Here is a 20,789-nt window from a genome sequence, read left to right on the forward strand (position 1 = left end):
TTGCCATGGTGCAGTGCATGCACTATTTACTCAAGGAATAAAACAATAAGCACAATGAAAACAATGTAAGAAGCTGGCAAAGCAAACACAACGATGCACTGTGGCAAACACAAGACCAGGGATGCTCTAAGAGCAGCAACACTCTGTGGATGGTGAGTCATGACCACTTTTCTTAAGAATTAGGAATCAGTTCACCTCAACAACATTAGGTATCCATCACTTGAGGAAACACAAGAAATATCAGGTATGTGGCAGCCATGAACACAATTTGTTTTAATGGATTGCTTCCAAGATAAATAAATGTGGTTTGCCACACACTTTGTACAGAGGTATGCAAGATGTGGGGGTCACATTCTTGCCCCTGTCAACGATTGTTAAGCCTCACACTTAATGTCCAAGTAAAAACCCAAGTCTAAGTGCAGTGATGAATCTACTTTCATGGTGGCAGCCACTCCTCCTCCAACATATTTTCAAAAAGAGGTGATAAATGTCTCCTCAATGGAGAACTTATTGATACTTGAAAAGCCTAATAGAGAATTATGAAAAAAAAAGTAATTCATTTCCAAAATATCAACACTAGAAACCACCTTAAATTTAAACAATGAACAAGTCACTCATAATGCACTGAAAATACTGGCCATTTGTTAACTGAACATTCACCTGTTCTTTTCTATGCACTAACAACACCAGAAGCCAACCATTCCAACACTAAATCAACATAAAAATACAAATATTTCTTTGGTACCTAAATGCCGAGTTAATATTAACTTAATACATAAACTAGCAAACTAAACAAAGCATCTTTAAAATTTCCATACACACTAAAATGAAAAAATAAATTAAGAAAAAATAAAATAAATAATAATAATGATATATAATTAAATAAAAAAGCATGAACACAATAATAAAGTCCTCTAAGAATGTCAGCAGCGCTCGTCTTTGGTGGCTCTGACAGCTCTGACGATGACTGACACATCATGACACACAAAGACTGCCGCTCAGCAAAATCTCTCAAACTTGGATATTAAAACTTAAAATCTACCACTCAGGAATGTCTCAAAAGACTGTTACTTTTATACTTCAACATATCATTACTCAGCTTCTTTGGTGAATGTAGTCCTGTTCTCCCAGTGACATGAATGTGGCAATACCAGGGCAATGAGTCCTCTGTGGTGTAGTGGTTAACACACCTGCTACAAATCCTCAGGTTGGGCTTGATCCTGGCCAGGCCAGTCAGCACACAGTCTACTCAGGTGTTCATCAGTAAATTAGTAAATGGGTCCCTGGGGAAACCTGGGGAAGGTAAAGTGTGGTAACACAGATGTTACACTCACCCTGTGTCCCATGGTAATGAGTATCTTAGCCACCACAGGTTCATGTGCTAAAGTGACTTTGATGACCACTGATGAAACACACAGCTTAGCATGTTCTCCCAACCCCCCCAAGGAAAGAATCAACACACAAGAGACCTACAGCACGGGATATGTAATTGAAAGGTGGTGCTGGCCTGTAACTCCAGCATCTCTACTAATGGCAGTGAAGTCTATCCAATAGTATTGTTTTGACATCCTTCTGATACACAACAGACCACCTCAGGGGGTGTGTACCATTGTTATTCTGGTCACATATGTTGAGTACAGGTTGAATATTGACTGACACAAGTCTAAGTTTCCTGTTCTATTGTTTAATGGCAGAATATGCAATGGAATACTCTTTGCCTCAATCTGCCCACAGTACGAACAAAATTATATCATTAAACAATTTCAAATAAATTTAATGACAGATCCTGAGCAGAAACACTCTTCAGTTCAATCTTGCTAAGCTCTTATAACTCTAAACTGCGAATTTACAATAGAATTATAGCCATTAGCTCATCAATAAGGCATCATGGCTATTTTTGGCCAGGACTCGATGAGGGAAAGCATTTACAAAAGTTAAATCTGATGTGGAGACAAAGCCCTGAAAAACATCATGAGACACTGGGATGAAACAGAGCTGGAATGTGTATCTGCATGATGAAGCTGAGTGTGAATGTGATGACATGTCTGAGAGTCTGTGGTGGAACAGATAATAAGAATGTTTTTACGTTTCCCGTCAACATCAAAGGGACTGATAGAGTTAAAGAAAGCATGGAAGGTGGAATGAGGGGCGAGGTGCTAATAATGCCGCAGGGAAAGATCTGAAAACTCTATAGGTGCTGATGCTCCAGAAAGGCAATGAACGAACAGGAAGATCTGGACACTCTTGCTAAGACTGCCTTGTTACAGAAAATGGGTTCTTACCAACACAGGCTCAAGTGCCATAGAGATGAAGATGAGCAACAACAAAATGTGCAGCTTGGTATATTGCCCCAACTTTAATACCAGGCAGAGAAACAGCATGTAAGGGTAATGGAGATACAGACCTACATATGTTCTTGATATTGGAATGTTTCTAAGGTTGTGACGTTTGTATATCATCAAGTTTGAGAGACTTTTTGTACATAAGCAAAGTGAAGAAGTCAATATCAATAATGAACTAAAAATACTGAAAACAAAGCACTGTTAGCACACACAAGTATCTATCACCGCATTCTATCACCTTTTTTTGTGACTAGAACGTGCACCTAATAAATGTAAAACGTAGGATGCATTAATTGTGAGCAGTCTGCATAATTCTGGTGAGGTTTGCATGACATGTGACCAAGACGCTGAGATGAGGCAACATGGCACAGAACCCCTCTTTCCTATGGCACAGTGCGAGTAATGCCAAGCTTCGGTATAGGTAGTCAGATCATCACTGACCTGCAGCTTGGAGAAAACAGGCCTCCAAGTACATATCTTCAGGCTGATTTTGGTATCAGCATCAAGACCATAAATTACAACTAAAAAGATGAGGCCAATTCTCAGGCCAGTAACCCAAAAGCTACCTGACAAGCAGTGCGTCACCTGCAAAGTAACAATCAAATATGGCACAAAGTGAAAAATTATATACTTATTGAATACTATCTGGATATTCTAGATTAAGAGCAACACAATGTAACACACACCCACACGCACCCACACCCACACCCACACAGACACAGATATACTTAGCACCATATTTCTAATTTCAGACATTCAGCCGTGAGCACAAAATGACCACTCCACACTTGTAGCAGGAAACACACAATGCCTTGTACTAAAATATTTGATAACTATGATGAACCTCGAAATTATGGAAAAATAATGATCTATGAGGAGAATGCACAATTGCTACACTGGTTTTGACTTCAGATTTGCTATTATTGTTGAAGGTTTTGACTTGAGGTTTGCTATGATGGTTGATGGTTTTGCTGGATGTCTTTTGTTGTCTGTTGGTGCCTCAGTTGCAGTTTCCGCCTCGACATGCGTCTTCTGTTTTGCTTCTTCTGGGCTGGTTGGAGTGATGGCTTTTGCATACCTTTCTATTACCTGTTGAAAAAAATTTGAAGTTACAGGGAGTAATACTACAAACGAGGAGCTGGAGTGATGGCTTTTCAATATTTTTCTGATACCTGTTGAAAAAATTTGAAGTTACAAGGTTATAGATATCTAGCAGTTCAATGAGTAATACTTTAACCCCGTGGGTGCCAAGCATTTTTTGCAAAAAAACTTCTCCTAGAGCCAAGCAAATTTGGATTTTTTATTTTATTTTTTATTTTTTTGGGAAAAGTGTTCAGAATGATTAGACAACACATAATTGATACATTTTACTAATCATCTCTTATAATTTCCATGATTTCTACTTTTTTTATTTTCTAGACGCCGGAAGTTTCCGATATCTGGAGTGTTACATCCCATAGACTTACTCCCCCTAGGGAGCTCGTCTATCACCATCACCATATAAGAGGCGCCTTATGGCCTGAGTGGCAGCAGAGGGTTCGAAAACCCTCTCTGCTTGGGCATAATGCGAGTGGCGGGGCGTCAGCACCTCACTTTCCTCACCATTATCACTATATATATAATCTTTATCAAGGTCACTATCAGACTCAAAGTCACTCGCATCACTATCCGTGAAGTCACTAGGGGCACAAGCAAAGTTGGGCATTCTCAAAATATGCTTTGTGCAGCCAGACATCCTCCCTACACTGCGGTCAGGTCAAGAAAGGGACCCGTACCCTCGAGGCTTGGGGGGGGGCTGAAGATCAGTGACTGGGAGGTGTAAAGGATGAAAAGTCTCCTGGCTAAGTATGAAAAGCTCCTCAGTCAAAATAAGGCCACGGCAATTTTTCTAAATTGCCGCCGTAGATAAACGGCACTGGCACACAGCGTGCGCCTACTCGCCGCCGTAAATAAACGGCACTGGCACCCTGTGGGTTAAACAAGGAGAAGTTACAGCAGTGGACCCAGGCTGTTGTGAGGTTGCAAGATGTGAAAAGTATGAAAATAATTGATAGTCTGAATCCTGAAATAAAAAAGTCAGTAGAAACTAATTGAAATAAAAATAAAGGATAAAGATAATTGATAGCCTTAATCCTGAAACAGTAAAAAAAATAAGTAAAAATAATAATTGGGAATCTGAATATTAAAAAAAAAAATAATAGTAATAATTGTCTGAATCCTGATTGGTAGGAAATGTAAAAATAGAAAGAGTGTAAATATAGTGTAGGAAAGACAGAACATATATCTACCATTTATTCCCTCCTTAAATCTTTCTCTCCTGTTTTTATATATGTCAGTTGGGGAATTGAAAGTAGTAGAAATAGAAGAAGAAGTAGTAGTAGTAGTAGTAGTAGTAGTAGTAGTAGTAGTAGCAGTAGTAGTAGAAATATTTGGAGAAGCCTAAGCTCAATTACTTTTCACTCAAGTCCTTTTCCCCTAAGTTCAACACTCCAGCAAGGACGCTCCACTCACCTCCTGTGGAATGCTCTTGGTGTCTGGGGGGAGTGGGGGAGGGAAGGGGTCCCGGTGGTTGATGCCGTATGGACGCAAGTGGTACAAGAGATACTCCAGCTCATACATCTTGTTGGGCAGGACGTAGTGGAAGGAAATGGCCGTATCTGAACAACACTCAAGACCCTGTAACCAGAATTTCACTTTGTCTATTGCTTTCATTTGAGAGATAAAACATGATACTAATATGGTAGAGCCTCTGTTTAATGCAAGACAGGTACTAAAGAAGTTTGCGCTAAATGGAGGTGTTATTTCAATGGGAATTATCGACAACACCCTGCAATGAGAATTTACCTCTGTTTATTGCTTTCATTTGAGTGATAAAACATAACACTAATACAGCCAGCCCTCTATGTAACACAGGGACTAAAGAAGGTCGTACTAAATGGAGGTTTTACTTCAATGAGTTTTATTGATTTTTCCTTGGTGGGACTAGGGTTGCAAAGGGTGGGAAAGTTTCAGGAAAAAAAGAAACTTCCAAAGGAAAGTTTCTGGGAATCTTCAGGGCCCGGGAATTTTAGGAATTTTCAAATGTTTTCACACGTGTATTTGTATTAATAAACAAGCTAATTTTCATTAATAGAACTATTAGTTAAAAAGTTTTAAGCAACAAAAATTGTATTTCCAATAGGTTAGGTTAAGTTCAAGGAACTTTCAAACACATGATATCCAGACACCTATAGTATAATTTAACAAAGAAAGCCTTCACTGTGTTATATAGAAATTCTCATTTAGTAAGGAAGAATAGATGATTTATTTGAGTCAAGATATATGGTACCTTTATGTGGTTTTGTTAGGTTAAGTTTAGGGCATCTTCAAACACATAACAGGTGACAGCTTATGGCACAAAATAACAAAAAATGGTATTTGGTAACAGGTAACTTTTTGTGATTTTGTTAAGTTAGGTTAAGTTTAGGGTATCTTCAAACCTATGACAGCCAGCAACTTATGGTAGAAATCAACAAAGAATAACCTCACTTTGTTGTATAGAAAGTTTCATTAGTAGGGAAGCATATATGAATCTTCTGAGTCAAGACCAATAGTAACTGTTTGGGGTTTTGTTAGGTTAGGTTAGGTTAAGTTTAGGGTATCTTCAAACACATGATAACCCATACCTTATGCTATAAATCAACAAAGAATCACCTCACTTTGTTGTATAGAAAGTTTCATTAGTAAGGCAACATATATGAATTTTCTGAGTCAAGACCTATAGTAACTGCTTGGGGTTTTGTTACGTTAGGTTAGGTTAACCGGAGGGCAGCATGTGCCTTAATAGGTGTCACATAAAAAATCCTGCCTGCCCCACCATTGGGCTAAGGGGCATTCACTAACAGCCTCCTAAAACTAAAGTCTAAAGAGGCAACAATAACCTCAAGAAAAAGAAAAAAAAAAGGCCTAAAGGTGCCATAGGCAAATTTGAATTTTTTTTTCTCAATTCTCAAATTTCCTGAAAATTCCCAAAACTCCCATGGAAAGGTTCCTAGTTCAAAATTCCTGGAAATTTTACTGAATCATTATTACTGACTTGCATTTAAATCCTATTCTATACTGCAGCTCTTACCATTATGAGAGGAAAATGAAAGTTGAAAAATACAATATTCCATGTTCTCAAAGGAAACAAGATCTTGATGGAAAGAGCGAAGGCAAAATATGGCTATTGCAGAAAATATCAGTTTGACTACAATGAGACATAAACTTTATCTGAAAGAAGGAGAAGAAGGAACTTAGACCCATATCCTCAACCTTTCAAGGCTTACACACCCACATAGGATAAGGTTTTCAAAGAGGTTGTGTTGGTGTTTCCATGGGTAGTTTTATGAGTCTAATGCTAGTTTGACAAGGCTTCTGCACCATGAACATGAAAACACACTCATGAGAACTCAACTAATCTCCTTTGTAGCCTTGGGAATTAGTTGTTGTGAGGGCTGGAAGCATCTAAGAAAACAGGCGCTTCAACTCTTTAGCAACAGTGTAGAGGAGGAAGGTGAAGCTGATGCAAGTCTACTCACAACTTTGGATGGGTAGTATATCCACTCCCAGTACCAGTTCTTGGATCCAATGTGCCCAGGGACCAAGTGGTGTTCTGGGATGAAGGGGAAGAACCGCCCTCGACCCATATTGTCGCGCGAGTCCCCGGCCTGCACTCCAATGTTCTGCATGCATTTACCTGGAAGTGTATCGTTATTATCAAAACCGAATGCTGACCAAACATGAAAATGGTGGATGAATATACTTTGGATGTGCTTATTATTTGTGGGGGAAGTAAGAAAGTCCCAAATTCTAGGACTAAATGAGATCACCTACCTTCTGGGGGGACTAATGTTTGAGATAATGATGAATAAATGAGAGAAAAAAAAAGCCTGCCAATCACTGCCCCTGTATAAGAGAGTACATATGAGTGGCCGAAAGAGAGGTCAATTTCATGTGGATGAGGAGGAGGGGAAGGAGGAAGAGGAGCATGGGAAATTCTCACTCTTGAAAAATATGAAAGTTTCTCAGTGGCAAATGACCTAGTGTACCCTGCCTGTTTCCTTCCCTGACCATCCAATAAATACAAAGGCAGGTCACAAAAAATATTCTTTAGTTTACCACCAAAGAAAACCAAATAATGAACCATAGTGAAGTGGAATAAAAGAATGACCTGTTACAACTCCACATTTCGTTTAAGAGTAGATAACCTGTACTGACCTACCTAACCTGTCTCAACCTACCAATCTCCACATCCTCGGAGCCTGCATGGTCCTGCCGGCACTTCTTGGGGTTCGGAATCCCCTCCTCCACGAACCTGCGCAGGGCTTCCCGACTCAACACATAGCCAGCACCTGTAGGAGGGAGAGTTTGTAATGGTAACCCCTAAGACAGCCCGAGGAAATACTGTTATGGAGACAAATTAATGGTGGATGATTAGCATATTGTATTATCATTATTATTATTGAGATCCATGAAAGGGCATCAAATCAGAAAAAAAAAATGATAGACCCAAACAGAGTCCCCTTAATGACCAGACAGAGATGAAAAAAAAAAAAAGAGAGTTAAGTAAGAAGAAAATGAAGAAGGGAGGGCAAAAACAATACCTGGGTTAACAGATGGGTATTGAGTTTGGCAGACATGGATAAGAAAAATAAGAGACAGTGACAGTAAAGTAAGAATAATATAAAAAGGGGGGATGAGAAAAGTAAAAGGCATTGTGTTTGATAGCATGGAGGTTGTCGAGAGACTGACTGAATTTCAAATGAAGAAGTGGTGAGGAGGAGTGGCCTGGAGGGACTAGAGGAGTTACTGAGTAAGACCAGATTAAGGTGGTTTGGACATGTGAGGAGAAGAGGAGAACACATCCTGAGATGTGCACTGAACTTTGAGGTAGAGGGCAGAAGACCACCAGGAAGGCCAAGGAAGACATGGAGAAAGGTGGTGGAGGAAGATATGAGGAGGCTGAACATCACGGAAGAAATGGCTATGGACCGGCAACAGTGGGGGAGGCTCATATCCCGTCCAACCCCACCATAGGGAATAAATGGACGTTAAATGGTGATGATGATGATGATTGATGAAACAGTTCTTCCATGGTAATGAAACATCCTAGTCCCGGGGAGAGATATCAGAATTCTAAACAGGCGACTCAGGACATTTGGGATAGGCTTGAAAGGTGTGTAAGACAACAGTGATGTGACTCAGGAACAACAAATCAATAAATACATCAACATACAATACAGAGGAGTGTATTACAGTCATTTGGTAAGGTGATGCATAGTGAGTGAGAGTTTAAAGTTGCCATTCAAGGTTAGAGGTTAATAATTCCAGTTATTTCTCCTGCTGTGTAAAGGGACATCATACTGAGAGGTGCTTGCTGAGTGGCAACATCGGGCATGGGAACAATTTTTTTAAACAATGGTCATATCAAATCAACACACAAAGAGAGAGAGTTAGTCATCAGAGCAAAACTCAAGTTAGTAGGCAAAATATTTTGACTAAAGTTTTTTAATTTGATTTGCCTGCTATCAAGTGGCTCTAGATAAAAGAACCAAGACAAGTGTTAAATCACAAAACAGGAATTATTGTAAGTTATAAAACCCCCTCAAGGAGCTGGGTGAGGCTCAACCTAAGCCTCTGTGCTGCTCACTCCACCCAGCCCCAGCGAGGCCACACACGAGGAGCCGGCTAGTCAGGCTACCACACACACACGCGTCACAACTTTCAGCTCGTTGTCTAGTTAGATGAAGCCTCACAGTTCCTTTTAAAACATGGGAATAACTCTTAGCATGGACAGCGACATCTATAGGATACCTACCTCCACTCATGTGTTCCTGTTGGGCATGGAGGAGTGGCACAAAGTTATCGATGAACCTAGCAATAGGTGCCATTTGATTTAGGAATGCTAGAAGGGGAAAAAGAGACAGTGGTGTCAACAGATAACATGTGTGAGCCTTTCATGCTTGCCACAGAGCTCAGCGTTAAACTATAACTTAGTTGTAAGTGGAGTTTTACAAAGAGAACTCACAAAAAGATGATGAATCATATTTGAGTTCTTTTAAAAAATAAGAAAGATATGCATATGTGTGTGTATTTGAGAATGAATGAAACTGATGGCCACAAAATATGTGATCCAGAAAAGTGACATGCAAACAGCAGGATCATTCATTAAGTTCGGTGCTCCCTCACTAAACAACTCTTGAAACAAAACCAAATGCCAGGCAGCTCCTTATTGACAAAGCCATCACAGAGGCCTCGTGTTCAGGAGGACGCGAGTTCAATCCCCGCCCGGTGCCACCAAGCTGGGATTTTTCAGCCGCCGCCGAGTGGCTTAAAACTACCCACATGCTGTCCAGAAGACCACCTATCAACCCGGACTCTAGATTCTAGGATCAAAGATGAGCTCTGGGAGGGCAGCATGAGCCAATGCAAGATGGCGCCACTATAAACACTCGCCTGCGCCAGAACGGGCTGGGCCGACCATCAGGACCTACCGGAAAGAAGCCTTGGACCGACCATCAGGATCCACCGGGAAGAAGCCTACCGGCGCAATAGGCTGCAATGTAAAAAAAAAAAAAAAAAAAAAAAAAAAAAAAAAAATATTGATCCATGGATGGCATTACTCTGTTGTAGCATCACACTCCAACACTCAGGTGATGTACCAAGTGCGGTGTTCCTTGACCGTGTTCATCCTTTCTTAAATAATTGCAATCCTCTGCTCTGAATGATGTTTTGACACTCGTACTAGTCCAGACGCTTTACTCAATTCCTGAACCCTGTGGTCTGGGACTGTGGATGGGTCAGTGCAGGAGGGAAACTACTTTACTAAGTAGCTACTTTTACAAGTTTGAAAACACTTGCACTTTCATGAAACTAAAGGACACTACCACCACCTACTTGCATAGTCTATAACTCACAGGGCATTCAGATCATCCTCCGCTTAACATTCTAAGGTGTGGAAAAATAGCAGCAATTAAGATGGGACTCAAGTATATGCATATAAATAAACTCTCTTGTCACCTAAGAGATTTGTGTAGAGACATGATTCAGATAATAGATCTACAGTAATTATAATCAATGTAATAGCATTCCAACACAATACAACACAGATCAACACAGCAGCAGCAGGCAGAATACAATCTACAGCATAAATACCCCTTCCCCACTCGAGTGTGTGGTTGAGGTGAGGGAGAGAGAGAAGCTTGAGTGTATGGTGTACATTAACCTCTCCCGCACAGACATTTGTGAAAAGTAGTAATTGAGAAGTCTGAGAGTGTGTGATGTGTACTGTACCTCCACTCATGTAGCCCTGCTTCACATACTTCTTGAAGCGGCAGCCAAACCAGAGTGGGTGGCTGGCGTCGTAGGGGCTCAGCATGTAGCGAAGGTTCTCCACGATGACGTACCTGAAATGAGTCACCAGGTAAAATATCCCAGTGTTTTGGTTTTCATACACCTACCTCTCTTCTCATCTATCCTCCCAGATATCTGACTTTATATATATGGTTTGTAGACAGACTATGTGAACACCCCTCCGAGACTCACGTGTCATCGTCTGCCTTGAGGAACCAGTCGGCGTCATTGTAGTGGTTGTTGTACACGTAGGAGAAGGCGGCCTTGGTCTTTTCCCACAAGTGGTTTCTCCCTTCGCCCACGTTGACAGCCACAGTTCCCAGCTCCTTGTCTGTTGCCGATGAGAGAAAGTTGGTGGCAGGAAGGCAAAAGGCGGAACAAAAAATAATAACTGAAATACCATCTTGCCTTTACATGTATGAAGGAACAGTTAATCAACAGAGTTTTGATGACTTATGATATGTAACAAAGCATAGATGCTATAAAACCTGTTGCAGCACTGTATAATATAGTCAGGTGTGAAAAAGAAAATTAAAATAGCACCTTGAGTTTGCATTTATGAAGGAACAGTTAACTAATAAAAAACAATATTGATAGCTAATGATATTGAACGAAATACAAATGTCACAAAACCTGTTGCACCACAGAAGTCTAACATTGTTGGGTGAAAAGGGAAATTCAAATAGCACCTAGGCTCTATGAAGGAACAGTTAATGAACAGAAACAACATTAGGAGTTTATGATATGTAATACAGTACAGAAGTCACAAAACTTGTTGCACCAATGTAGTATAATATTGTCAAGCGTGAAAAGAAAATTGAAATAGCACCTAGGCCCTATGAGGAAACAGTTAACTAATAAAAAACAACATTGATAGCTTATAATATGGAACGAAATATAGATACCTGTTGCACCAATGTAGTATAATATCATCGTGAGAAAAAAAATTCAAATAATACCTAGACTTTATAAAGGAACAGTTATTTAATAGAAAAAAATATAAATGTTATAGCACCAGTGTGATATAACATTGTCAAGCATCAAGAGCCCGGCCGCCCCCTCACCTTCCTCGCTGCTGATGAAGACAAGCTTGTTGCAGCGCCGTGCCCAGGTGGCCTTGATGTGCCGAGCCTTCTTCTCATGGTTCTTGGGGTTGGTCATCACCCAGCACAGCACCCGCACCTTGGCCTTGAGCTGCTCTGCCTCCACGTCCTCACCTGAGAAGGACAACTAAACTTTACCTTTCTTCTCTAGTTTAATTGACCATTTTAATTCTTTATGTTCTCTAGTGTTAGCAGAGTAGTTTGGTAAAAGGACAAGATATACAATTAGTGGCTACACAACAGTTACGTCTTGAAGGACAAACCTGCGTGGTGTGGTTCGTTGTGGGAGTGCATGGCCACGTTGCCCTCGGGTCCTGCAGCACTTTCCAGCTCCTCATGGCTGTGTGGGTGACTGTAAATGCTGTGAGGGGGACTGAGAAAGGACCTTCATGAGTAACATTGTAGACTGCACTACTGATGGGCTGCTGTGAATTCTAAATGCCTAACAATGTGCAATCATTGCTATTGATGTAGTGAGTAAAAAATAAAAAATATATTGATTTAATTCATGCTTTCAGGGCAGTGGCCTGTTTACAAACATGCACCTGGATATTGAAAGTTACTTTGATTCCACCACCAATATGACTAAAGCATTTATATAGGTGAATAACAGACACCATAGTAGTGATGAAAAGACTACAGGGTAATAATAAAAGAATTTATGGAAGATGTTTTACAACTAAAGAAACAAAGGTGTTAGTAATAGGGAAATAGATGAATAGATATAAGTACCATTTCAATCTAGCAACCTTGATATTCTTCTTACAAAAGGGCATTGCTGTCCCTCTACTTGTCTCTAAATAAGTGAACATCATACTCTACAGTGAGGCTCAGTGAACCCACAGCCAAGTACACCATCCACATACACAACCATGCCACAGGAGCACAGCCAGCACAGCTTCTTCTGTTTACCCCAGCAAGTTACCTCAGCCTCAAATGGCTGAACCTCCAATCCTCCAGCTGCAAAGACTGAGCTGCAGTATTTTCATGAACTGTGTATATGACAATTATTTTGCTTTGGAGAACAGTCTCCAACACTGGCTGTGCCCCTTTGACATCACAGAAAATTCAGGGAAGAGCATGTTTGACCTAATCAGCTTGCAAAAATCCAAGAATTTTGACACATGCAAACAATATAATACCACCAATATCAAATACTGATACCAGGGGACTACACTGCTTGCAAAACACATCAGCAGAAAGCTGAGGTCACAGAGGTGAATGCTTGGCCTGAATGTTCTCTGAGATGAAGAAGAGGAGACCATCACCTGTTAGTGGGAGTGTTTACCTAATTCCCTCTATATAGCGAGGGTGAACTGTTACTGTGCTGTTTAGGAGATAGAAGGATAGGAAGCCGCAGAACATTCCCGTTCCTAAGGTTAGAATGAAGCTCCGGCTTACAACCATGGTGACTCCTGCAAGTAGAAGGGTGAGGCTGGTACGTGGGCACAGGGGGGAGTGTAGGAAGTGCAGCAGGTTATGCTTTTATGGAAAAGAATATATATAAAAGTTTTGCTGAGACATCATAATATTTTTTTGTACTCTTGATACATGCTGAGCCACAACTTAACCCTCTCGCGCACCATAAGTTTCCATTCCACTCACCATGCATTTCTCGGGCCCGACCGGCCTTTTTTTGCCGCCGCGATACTCTACATTCCCGGACGTATTTTACCCTCACAGATATATCGTACACCAATAAATTTGGTATTAATGGCTTCATAAAGACTTGTACCAGAACATGCGCAAATAAAATAGATGAAAATATATATATAAACAATACAAACTTGTTTCAAGTCTCTGTATAGAGTATTGTAGACAATAAATCCGAAGTACCAACTCTTCCCCACTCGCTAGCTTGAAATTTTGTGGGCCAACTTTTTTAGCCGAATATATGTTTCGAAGTGGAATTTAGTGAGGATTATTATGGTATCCTCAAATTTCTCATACACCTATTAGTTCCCGAGTTACACCGAGAAAACTGTACTTTTTTCCTCTCCCATCAGAGCAGGCTAACAAATAAAAATCGCTCAAAGCTCCTCATCTGCTCTCCTTAGAAAGGTTGCCATATGTTACCATTAAGAAACTTATCCCAACAAATGATGCTCCCAAATTTGACGCACTTTTACCGAAAACTTAATTTTTAATCAATTCTTTTAACTTTTATGACATGTTTCGCATCATCGTGCGCCAGGACCTTTTACCCTTTGATGACGCGAAACGCGTCGTCGTGCGCGAGAGGGTTAAAAAGAAAAAATATAAATCCACAAAGTGGGTGTAGTATAGTAATGAGGGTCCAGGAAGCCAGCAGAAAAATCTTCACCCTGAGAGACACTTACACACAGAGCACTCTTTACCTGGGGGAGGTGACAGGAAAGGCGATGATTTAAGGAGTTTGCAAACCAAACCAACAACAGCACCAGCTGAGCCCTCAAAATGTGAGCCTTGGTTTATGAAATAACTCTGCCTCATTGCCAAATGTAACTGCATGAATTCAATTGCTGGTATAGAGAGGACTATAAAAAGGTAATAGTAATAATAGTGGATTGCCAAGGCACAGTAACTGTAATATGTACAAATAAATGAGTTAGAAAAAAAAAGCATAATCAAACAAACTACATCAAGGAATAGTAAAAGAGGCCCTTTAACAAAAGGAATGTCTGTCATATACTATATTCTTATGATGCCAGTCTTAGGAGCACAAAAATATCCCACAGAACCATTATTACATTACTAAACATTAAACATTACTAAGTAATGTGCGTCATTCTGGTGCACTACAATGCCTTCTTCCAACATTCATTTACACGTGAGAACCTGAACCCCACTGAGGTCATGTAAAAAGGCAGATATGTATAGAGTCATGCACTGTGCTACCAACATTATGATTTGTAAGAGACCCATCTTGTTGCCCGCTACAGAAATTACCAACAACAGGAACTATATAGTCATGCAGGGGACGACTATCCTGAAGAGTACACGGCACTGTGAGTATTCCCTTCACACATTGGTGCTTCAGACATAACAAGGATATATGCAGAACAATACCTCCAACTACTAACTGATGGGAATAATTGAAGTGGCATCATTAATTTCCTTTCCACTCATGGAATAGCTAAATGAAACTTTGCAAAAAACAAGCAACACAAGCATTATATAATCCTCCATGAACACACTCTGAAATGCATTAAATATTAAATAATAAGAAATCATCCCTAAAAATAAAAGACATATATCAAAGTAAAGCCAATTTAAATTTCAGAAAAAAAACATCAAACATTAATAATAATAAATATCATTGAATCATCAGATATTAGTAACAACTCAACCCCCCCAAAATAAATACATATCAAAGTAGCTACATTCAAATTACATAAAAAGCAAACGAACATATAACATCTAAATATCAGTGCAAAAACTTACAACACAAGAATAGCTTTACCTTTTTAATGTTGTAGGGTGAGGTGAAGGCCTTAAGCTGAGAGATATGTGTCTAGCAGTAAGGGGAGTGAGTAGCTGCTCCACTTCATATTGCACATCACACTGCAAAAATGAAAGTTAAGAGGAGCAAAACAGCTACGGAAGCGCTTGATGGAATTTATCTCAGAATCACAACAATGCCATTTCACCAGACTCTCTAGTCCCTACACACAACCCAGCCTTACTTCCCATACATAGGCCTATCTTATCCCCACATATATGCCTTTCAGTTTTGGGGTCATCCCGTCTCTGGGCGAGGAAAAGGATAGGTAATACATGATCCAAGCAAGAAAATAAAGAAATAAATGATGAAACTAATAGGGCAACAGTGAAAGATAAATAGTGTGATGCCAATGGAAAGGAAAGTGAGTGAAGCAGCAGAAGAGAGGATGTAGAGGAGGAGGACCTACGAAGCGATACAGGTCAAAAGAAGAAAAGAACAAAAAAAGAATAAAAAGAACTAAAAGGAGAACAAGAACAAGAAGAGGATGAAGAAGAAGAACAAGAGGAGGAACAAAAAGAACAATAATAATAATAATAATAATAATAATAATAATAATAATAATAAACACTGGCTTGTCTTATGCCCTATACTACAAAGGCCTTCTAATTTCCAATGCATAGGACTATCTTATCCCATGTAATATGCCTATCTTATTCCCCATCCATAGGTCTATCTTATTTTCTATACACAGCCCTGTCAACCACATCTGATTCTCCATATATAGGCCTGTCTTATTTCCCATGTATTACCCTGTCAACCTTATCCTCCATATTTATCTTACTGTCTACACATAGTCCTGTCTTATTGGCCATACATAACCCAGTCTTATTGCTCATACATAACCCGGTCTTATTCCCCATACATAGATTGGTATTGTCAGATGCTTCCAGCTCTCACATCAACTATTTACAAAGACTAAAAAGGAAAGCAATCAGGTTCTCACGGGTGTCTTTTTGAGGTTCATGGTACAGCGGAAGGCTCCAACTATCACCAGGCCCATAAAACTACCCCTGGAAAGACCCACAACACCTACGAAAGCCTTGTCAAATGTATGTTTCTTTGGGTTCATGGTACAGAAGAAGGCTCAAACTACCACCAGGGTAATAAACTACCCCTGGAAAAACCCACAACTCCTATAAAAACCTTGGGAACCGATACATTTAAAAATGAGTGTTTTTAGGTTCATGGTACAAAAGAAGGCTCAAACTTCAATGGGAAGGACTAAAGGACTTCAAAAGGAAGGACTAAAACTCCTATAAAAGCCTCATTAAATATGTGTTTTTTTAAGTTCATGGTACAGAAGAAGGCTCAAACTACCACCAGGGCCATAAAACTACCCCTGGAAAGGCTTAAAACACCTATAAAAACCTTGTCAAATGTGTTTCTTTAGTTTGACGGTACAGAAGAAGCCTCAAACTACCACCAGGGCCATGAAACTACCCCTGGGAAGGCCTAAAACACCTATAAAAACCTTGTCAAATATGCCTAACAATATGGCCCTATAGGCTCGCCCCCCTGGCAACATCAAGGGGGCGTGTGGTCGGCCTCCTCCCCCGCCCCCCCGGCCCCCCCACAGCCCCCCTGACACTGCTAAATGAGGGGCCATACTCACGCCGGGCCCCTGCCGCCGCCCCCGCCTCGTGACCCCGCCGGCCGCCCTGTAGGAGGTCAAAGTAGTGGTCCCTGTCAGCGGTGTCACGGCTCCCTCTTGGTCTGGGTCTCGGGTCCTCTGTTTATCGAGCCGGGGGTGACGCGCCTAACACTTTATCAATATTATTATTATTATTATTTACAGCAAAGGAGGCAGCTCAAGGTCAATAAACGGAGAATAATAAAATAAATCCCGCTAGACGCTGCTCCAGAAATATGATATAGAACGAGAGACCAAAAGACAAGTCAATCTTATTATTATAGTCCCCTACCATTATATATCTTTTTAGTTTCCTGGTGCTACGTCCACATGTCTCCTTAGTTGTATAATCACACTCTGTACTGCCTGGGGGTTGGGATGGCATCAAAGAGACTCCTTGGATGGCATGTTCCTCCCTTCTCCTTTGTTGTTGTTTACTTGCAACATTAAACTATCAATCAAGTATTAAAAGGATAGGTGAAGCTTCATTATCATTGTTATTAGTATTATTAAACATAGTACTTAAAAACATGGTGTGCTTAAGGGTCAATGCCTCAGAAATATGCGCAGCGGCCCGCTCAACTTTATTTAATAGGTATATAGCGGTTTATCTATCCTTCTCTTTGTCCTCGATAGCATTAATAACCTTGCAATGCACATTAACAAACACCAAGGAAGTAACATAGGTCGGTTAGAACCTTCCTCCCCTCACATCAACTATTTCCAAAAGAAAAGAGGAGATCAATCGGGCTCTAATAAGTGTTTTTTTAGGTTCATGGTACAGAAGAAGGGTCAGTCTACCACCAGGGTCATAAAAATACCCCTGGAAATGCCCACAACTCCTACGAAAGCCTTGTCAAATATGTGTTTCTTTGAGTTCATGGTACAAAAGAAGGGTCAATCTACCATAAGGGTCATAGAACTCCCCTTGGAAATTACCACAACTCCTACGACTGTCAAATATGTGTTTCTTTGGGTTCATGGTACAGAAGAAGGGTCAATCTACCACCAGGGTCATAAAACTACCCCTGGAAATTACCACAACTCCTACGAAAGCCTTGTCAAATATGTGTTTCTTTGGGTTCATGGTACAGAAGAAGGGTCAATCTACCACCAGGGTCATAAAACTACCCCTGGAAATGACCACAACTCCTACGAAAGCCTTGTCAAATATGTGTTTCTTTAGGTTCATGGTACTGTAGAAGGGTCAAACTACCACAACCCAGGGTCATAAAACTACCCTTGGAAATGCCCACAACTCCTACGAAAGCCTTGTCAAATATGTGTTTCTTTAGGTTCAAGGTACTGTAGAAGGGTCAAACTACCACAGCCCAGGGTCATAAAACTACCCTTGGAAATGCCCACAACTCCTACGAAAGCCTTGTCAAATATGTGTTTCTTTGGGTTCATGGTACAGAAGAAGGGTCAATCTACCACCAGGGTCATAAAACTACCCTTGGAAATTACCACAACTCCTACGAAAGCCTTGTCAAATATGTGTTTCTTTAGGTTCAAGGTACTGTAGAAGGGTCAAACTACCACAACCCAGGGTCATAAAACTACCCTTGGAAATGCCCACAACTCCTACGAAAGCCTTGTCAAATATGTTTCTTTAGGCTCATGATACAGAAGAATCAAACTACCACAACCAAGGCCATTAAACTACCCCTGGAAATGCTCAAAACTCCAACGAAAGTCTAGTCAATTATGTGTGCTCGGGCGCCGAAATGTGTATAGAATATCACCGATAGCCAATAAACACTTGCTTGGACACGAAGACCCCAAAAATTCTGAAAGACTTTAATTTTGGGGTCATCCTGTCTCTGGGCAAGGAAAAAGAAAGAAAATAAGTAGTGATCCAGGCGAGTAAATAAATAAATTAATGAGGAAACCTACAGGACGATAGTGAATGACAGTAAAGGAAGATAAACAGTGTGGCGCCGATGGAGAGGAAAGTGCGCGAAGAAGCAGAAGAGAGGATGGGGAGGAGGAGGAACAACGAAATTAAAAAAAGAAGAACAAGAACGAGAAGGAAAGAACAAGAACAAGAATACGAACAAGAACAAGAATAACAAGAAGAAGAAAGAAGTGTTGCCCCGTCACTGTTTGCTTGCTCCTTTACCTTGGCGGCGGTTTATATTTGATGGTGTACGAGTCCGTTTGCAAGGACATTAGAATAGGGAGGAAGACAGGGAATAGGGAGGAATAGGGACACAAGAGATAGATACAATAGGGAATAGGGACAGAAAAGAAGGGAGGAAGGAAAGGCAGGAAGTTGATGACATAGGAATAGGAAGGAAGACATAGGGACACAAGGAATAGGGAATAGGAACAAGAAATGACACAAAGGAACACAAAGGAAGAACAAACAACAGCAGACCTGCTGGTCCTTACGAGGTTGTTTGTGACAAGCTACACTAACTATCTAATCAAAGGTGGAAGATGAAGGACAGCAAAGGCGAAGGCTCCTCCCCACCCCCCCATCCCTCCAGCCAAAGCTGGCAGGAAAGGAAAAAGAACCATGCAGCATGGAAAAACTGCATGGAATTTAAGTAGGAAAGAGGAAAGAACTACCATTACTGCTACCACTAACCGGGCAATAAAAGAGGACAAGGACACCAGTATTCGAAAGAACTTAACGTTATTACGACAATGAGTAATATCTTAGTTGCTGGTTGGATTCAAAACACTTGTCTAATCTATTCTTGAAGGCCGTAACTGTTGTACTATCAACGACATCACAAGGTAGAGAGCTCCAAACATTAACAACTCGATTGAAGAAGTGTTTAGCTTCGTGCGACGAGAATCTTTTACCACTTATCTTCAAATTGTGATTTCTTCTTGTTCTGTTTGATCGATCAATTGTAAAGTAATCTTCCGCATTAATATCACTGAATCCTTTGAACATTTTAAACACTTCTATTAGATCGCCTCGCATTCTTCGTTTTGATAGGCTGAATAAATTTACTTCTTTAAGCCTTTGTTCATATGACAAATTTCTCAACCTAGGAATCATCTTTGTTACTCTTCGTTGGACCCGTTCCAACTTTTCTGTCTTTTCTGTAGTAGGGAGACCAAAACTGTACACAGTACTCTAGACGGGGTCGAACCAACGAATTATACAGTTTTAATATTACTTTTTCCGATTTATTATTAAAGACTCGTCCGATGAAGCCAACCAATTTGTTTGCAGTTTTAACTACCTCTGAACAATGCTGACCGGGCTTTAAATCGCTTGATATAGTGATTCCAAGATCCTTTTCTTTACTTACTGCAGAAAGTTGTTGGCCATTCATTACGTACCGAACGCGATTGTTATTTTTTCCGATGTGCAACACTTTACATTTCTCAACGTTAAATTTCATTTGCCATTGATTGGCCCAACGTGCAAGTCGATCTATATTTGATTGTAAAGCTTCTTCGTCGAGTATCGCAGTTACTTTACTAGCAATTTTTGTGTCATCAGCAAATTTTGATACTTTGCAAATGAGCCCATCATCGATATCATTAACATAAATTAAGAAGGGCATGGGGCCAAGCACTGATCCTTGAGGTACGCCGCTTTTGACATCGAGCCAGTTAGATGTAACACCGTTTAGAACTACTCTCTGTTTCCGCTCAGAGAGCCAGTCCGCAAGCCAATTGTGAATGTTACCCGAGATACCGTGCGCCAGTAGTTTGCTGAGCAATCGTTGGTGGGAGGAAAAGAAGGAGATGGGAGATGACTGAGAAATGCGGAAGAAAAGCAGGAGACAAAATGAGGATAAGAAGAGAGAGAGAGAGAGAGAGAGAGAGAGAGAGAGAGAGAGAGAGAGAGAGAGAGAGAGAGAGAGAGAGAGAGAGAGAGAGAGAGAGAG

At 40.5% G+C, this 20,789-nt stretch overlaps 1 protein-coding gene across 1 annotated transcript; it reads right to left on the bottom strand.

Annotated features, from left to right (window-relative positions):
* Positions 1-865: 865 nt before the first annotated feature.
* Positions 866-18,748, bottom strand: LOC126996294 (glycoprotein-N-acetylgalactosamine 3-beta-galactosyltransferase 1-like). The gene is made up of 11 exons (XM_050856671.1): positions 18,695-18,748; positions 16,915-17,058; positions 15,261-15,361; positions 12,082-12,191; positions 11,780-11,932; positions 10,908-11,046; positions 10,656-10,768; positions 7,604-7,714; positions 6,902-7,059; positions 4,854-5,018; positions 866-3,431 (listed from the first exon to the last, which is right to left on the bottom strand). The coding sequence occupies exons 1-11, from the start codon at positions 18,746-18,748 to the stop codon at positions 3,234-3,236; spliced, it is 1,446 nt and encodes a 481-aa protein (XP_050712628.1). The 3' UTR covers positions 866-3,233.
* Positions 18,749-20,789: the final 2,041 nt, after the last annotated feature.

Source organism: Eriocheir sinensis, chromosome 9 (genome assembly GCF_024679095.1).
Source record: "Eriocheir sinensis breed Jianghai 21 chromosome 9, ASM2467909v1, whole genome shotgun sequence".
In the NCBI taxonomy this organism is placed as follows: domain Eukaryota; kingdom Metazoa; phylum Arthropoda; class Malacostraca; order Decapoda; family Varunidae; genus Eriocheir; species Eriocheir sinensis.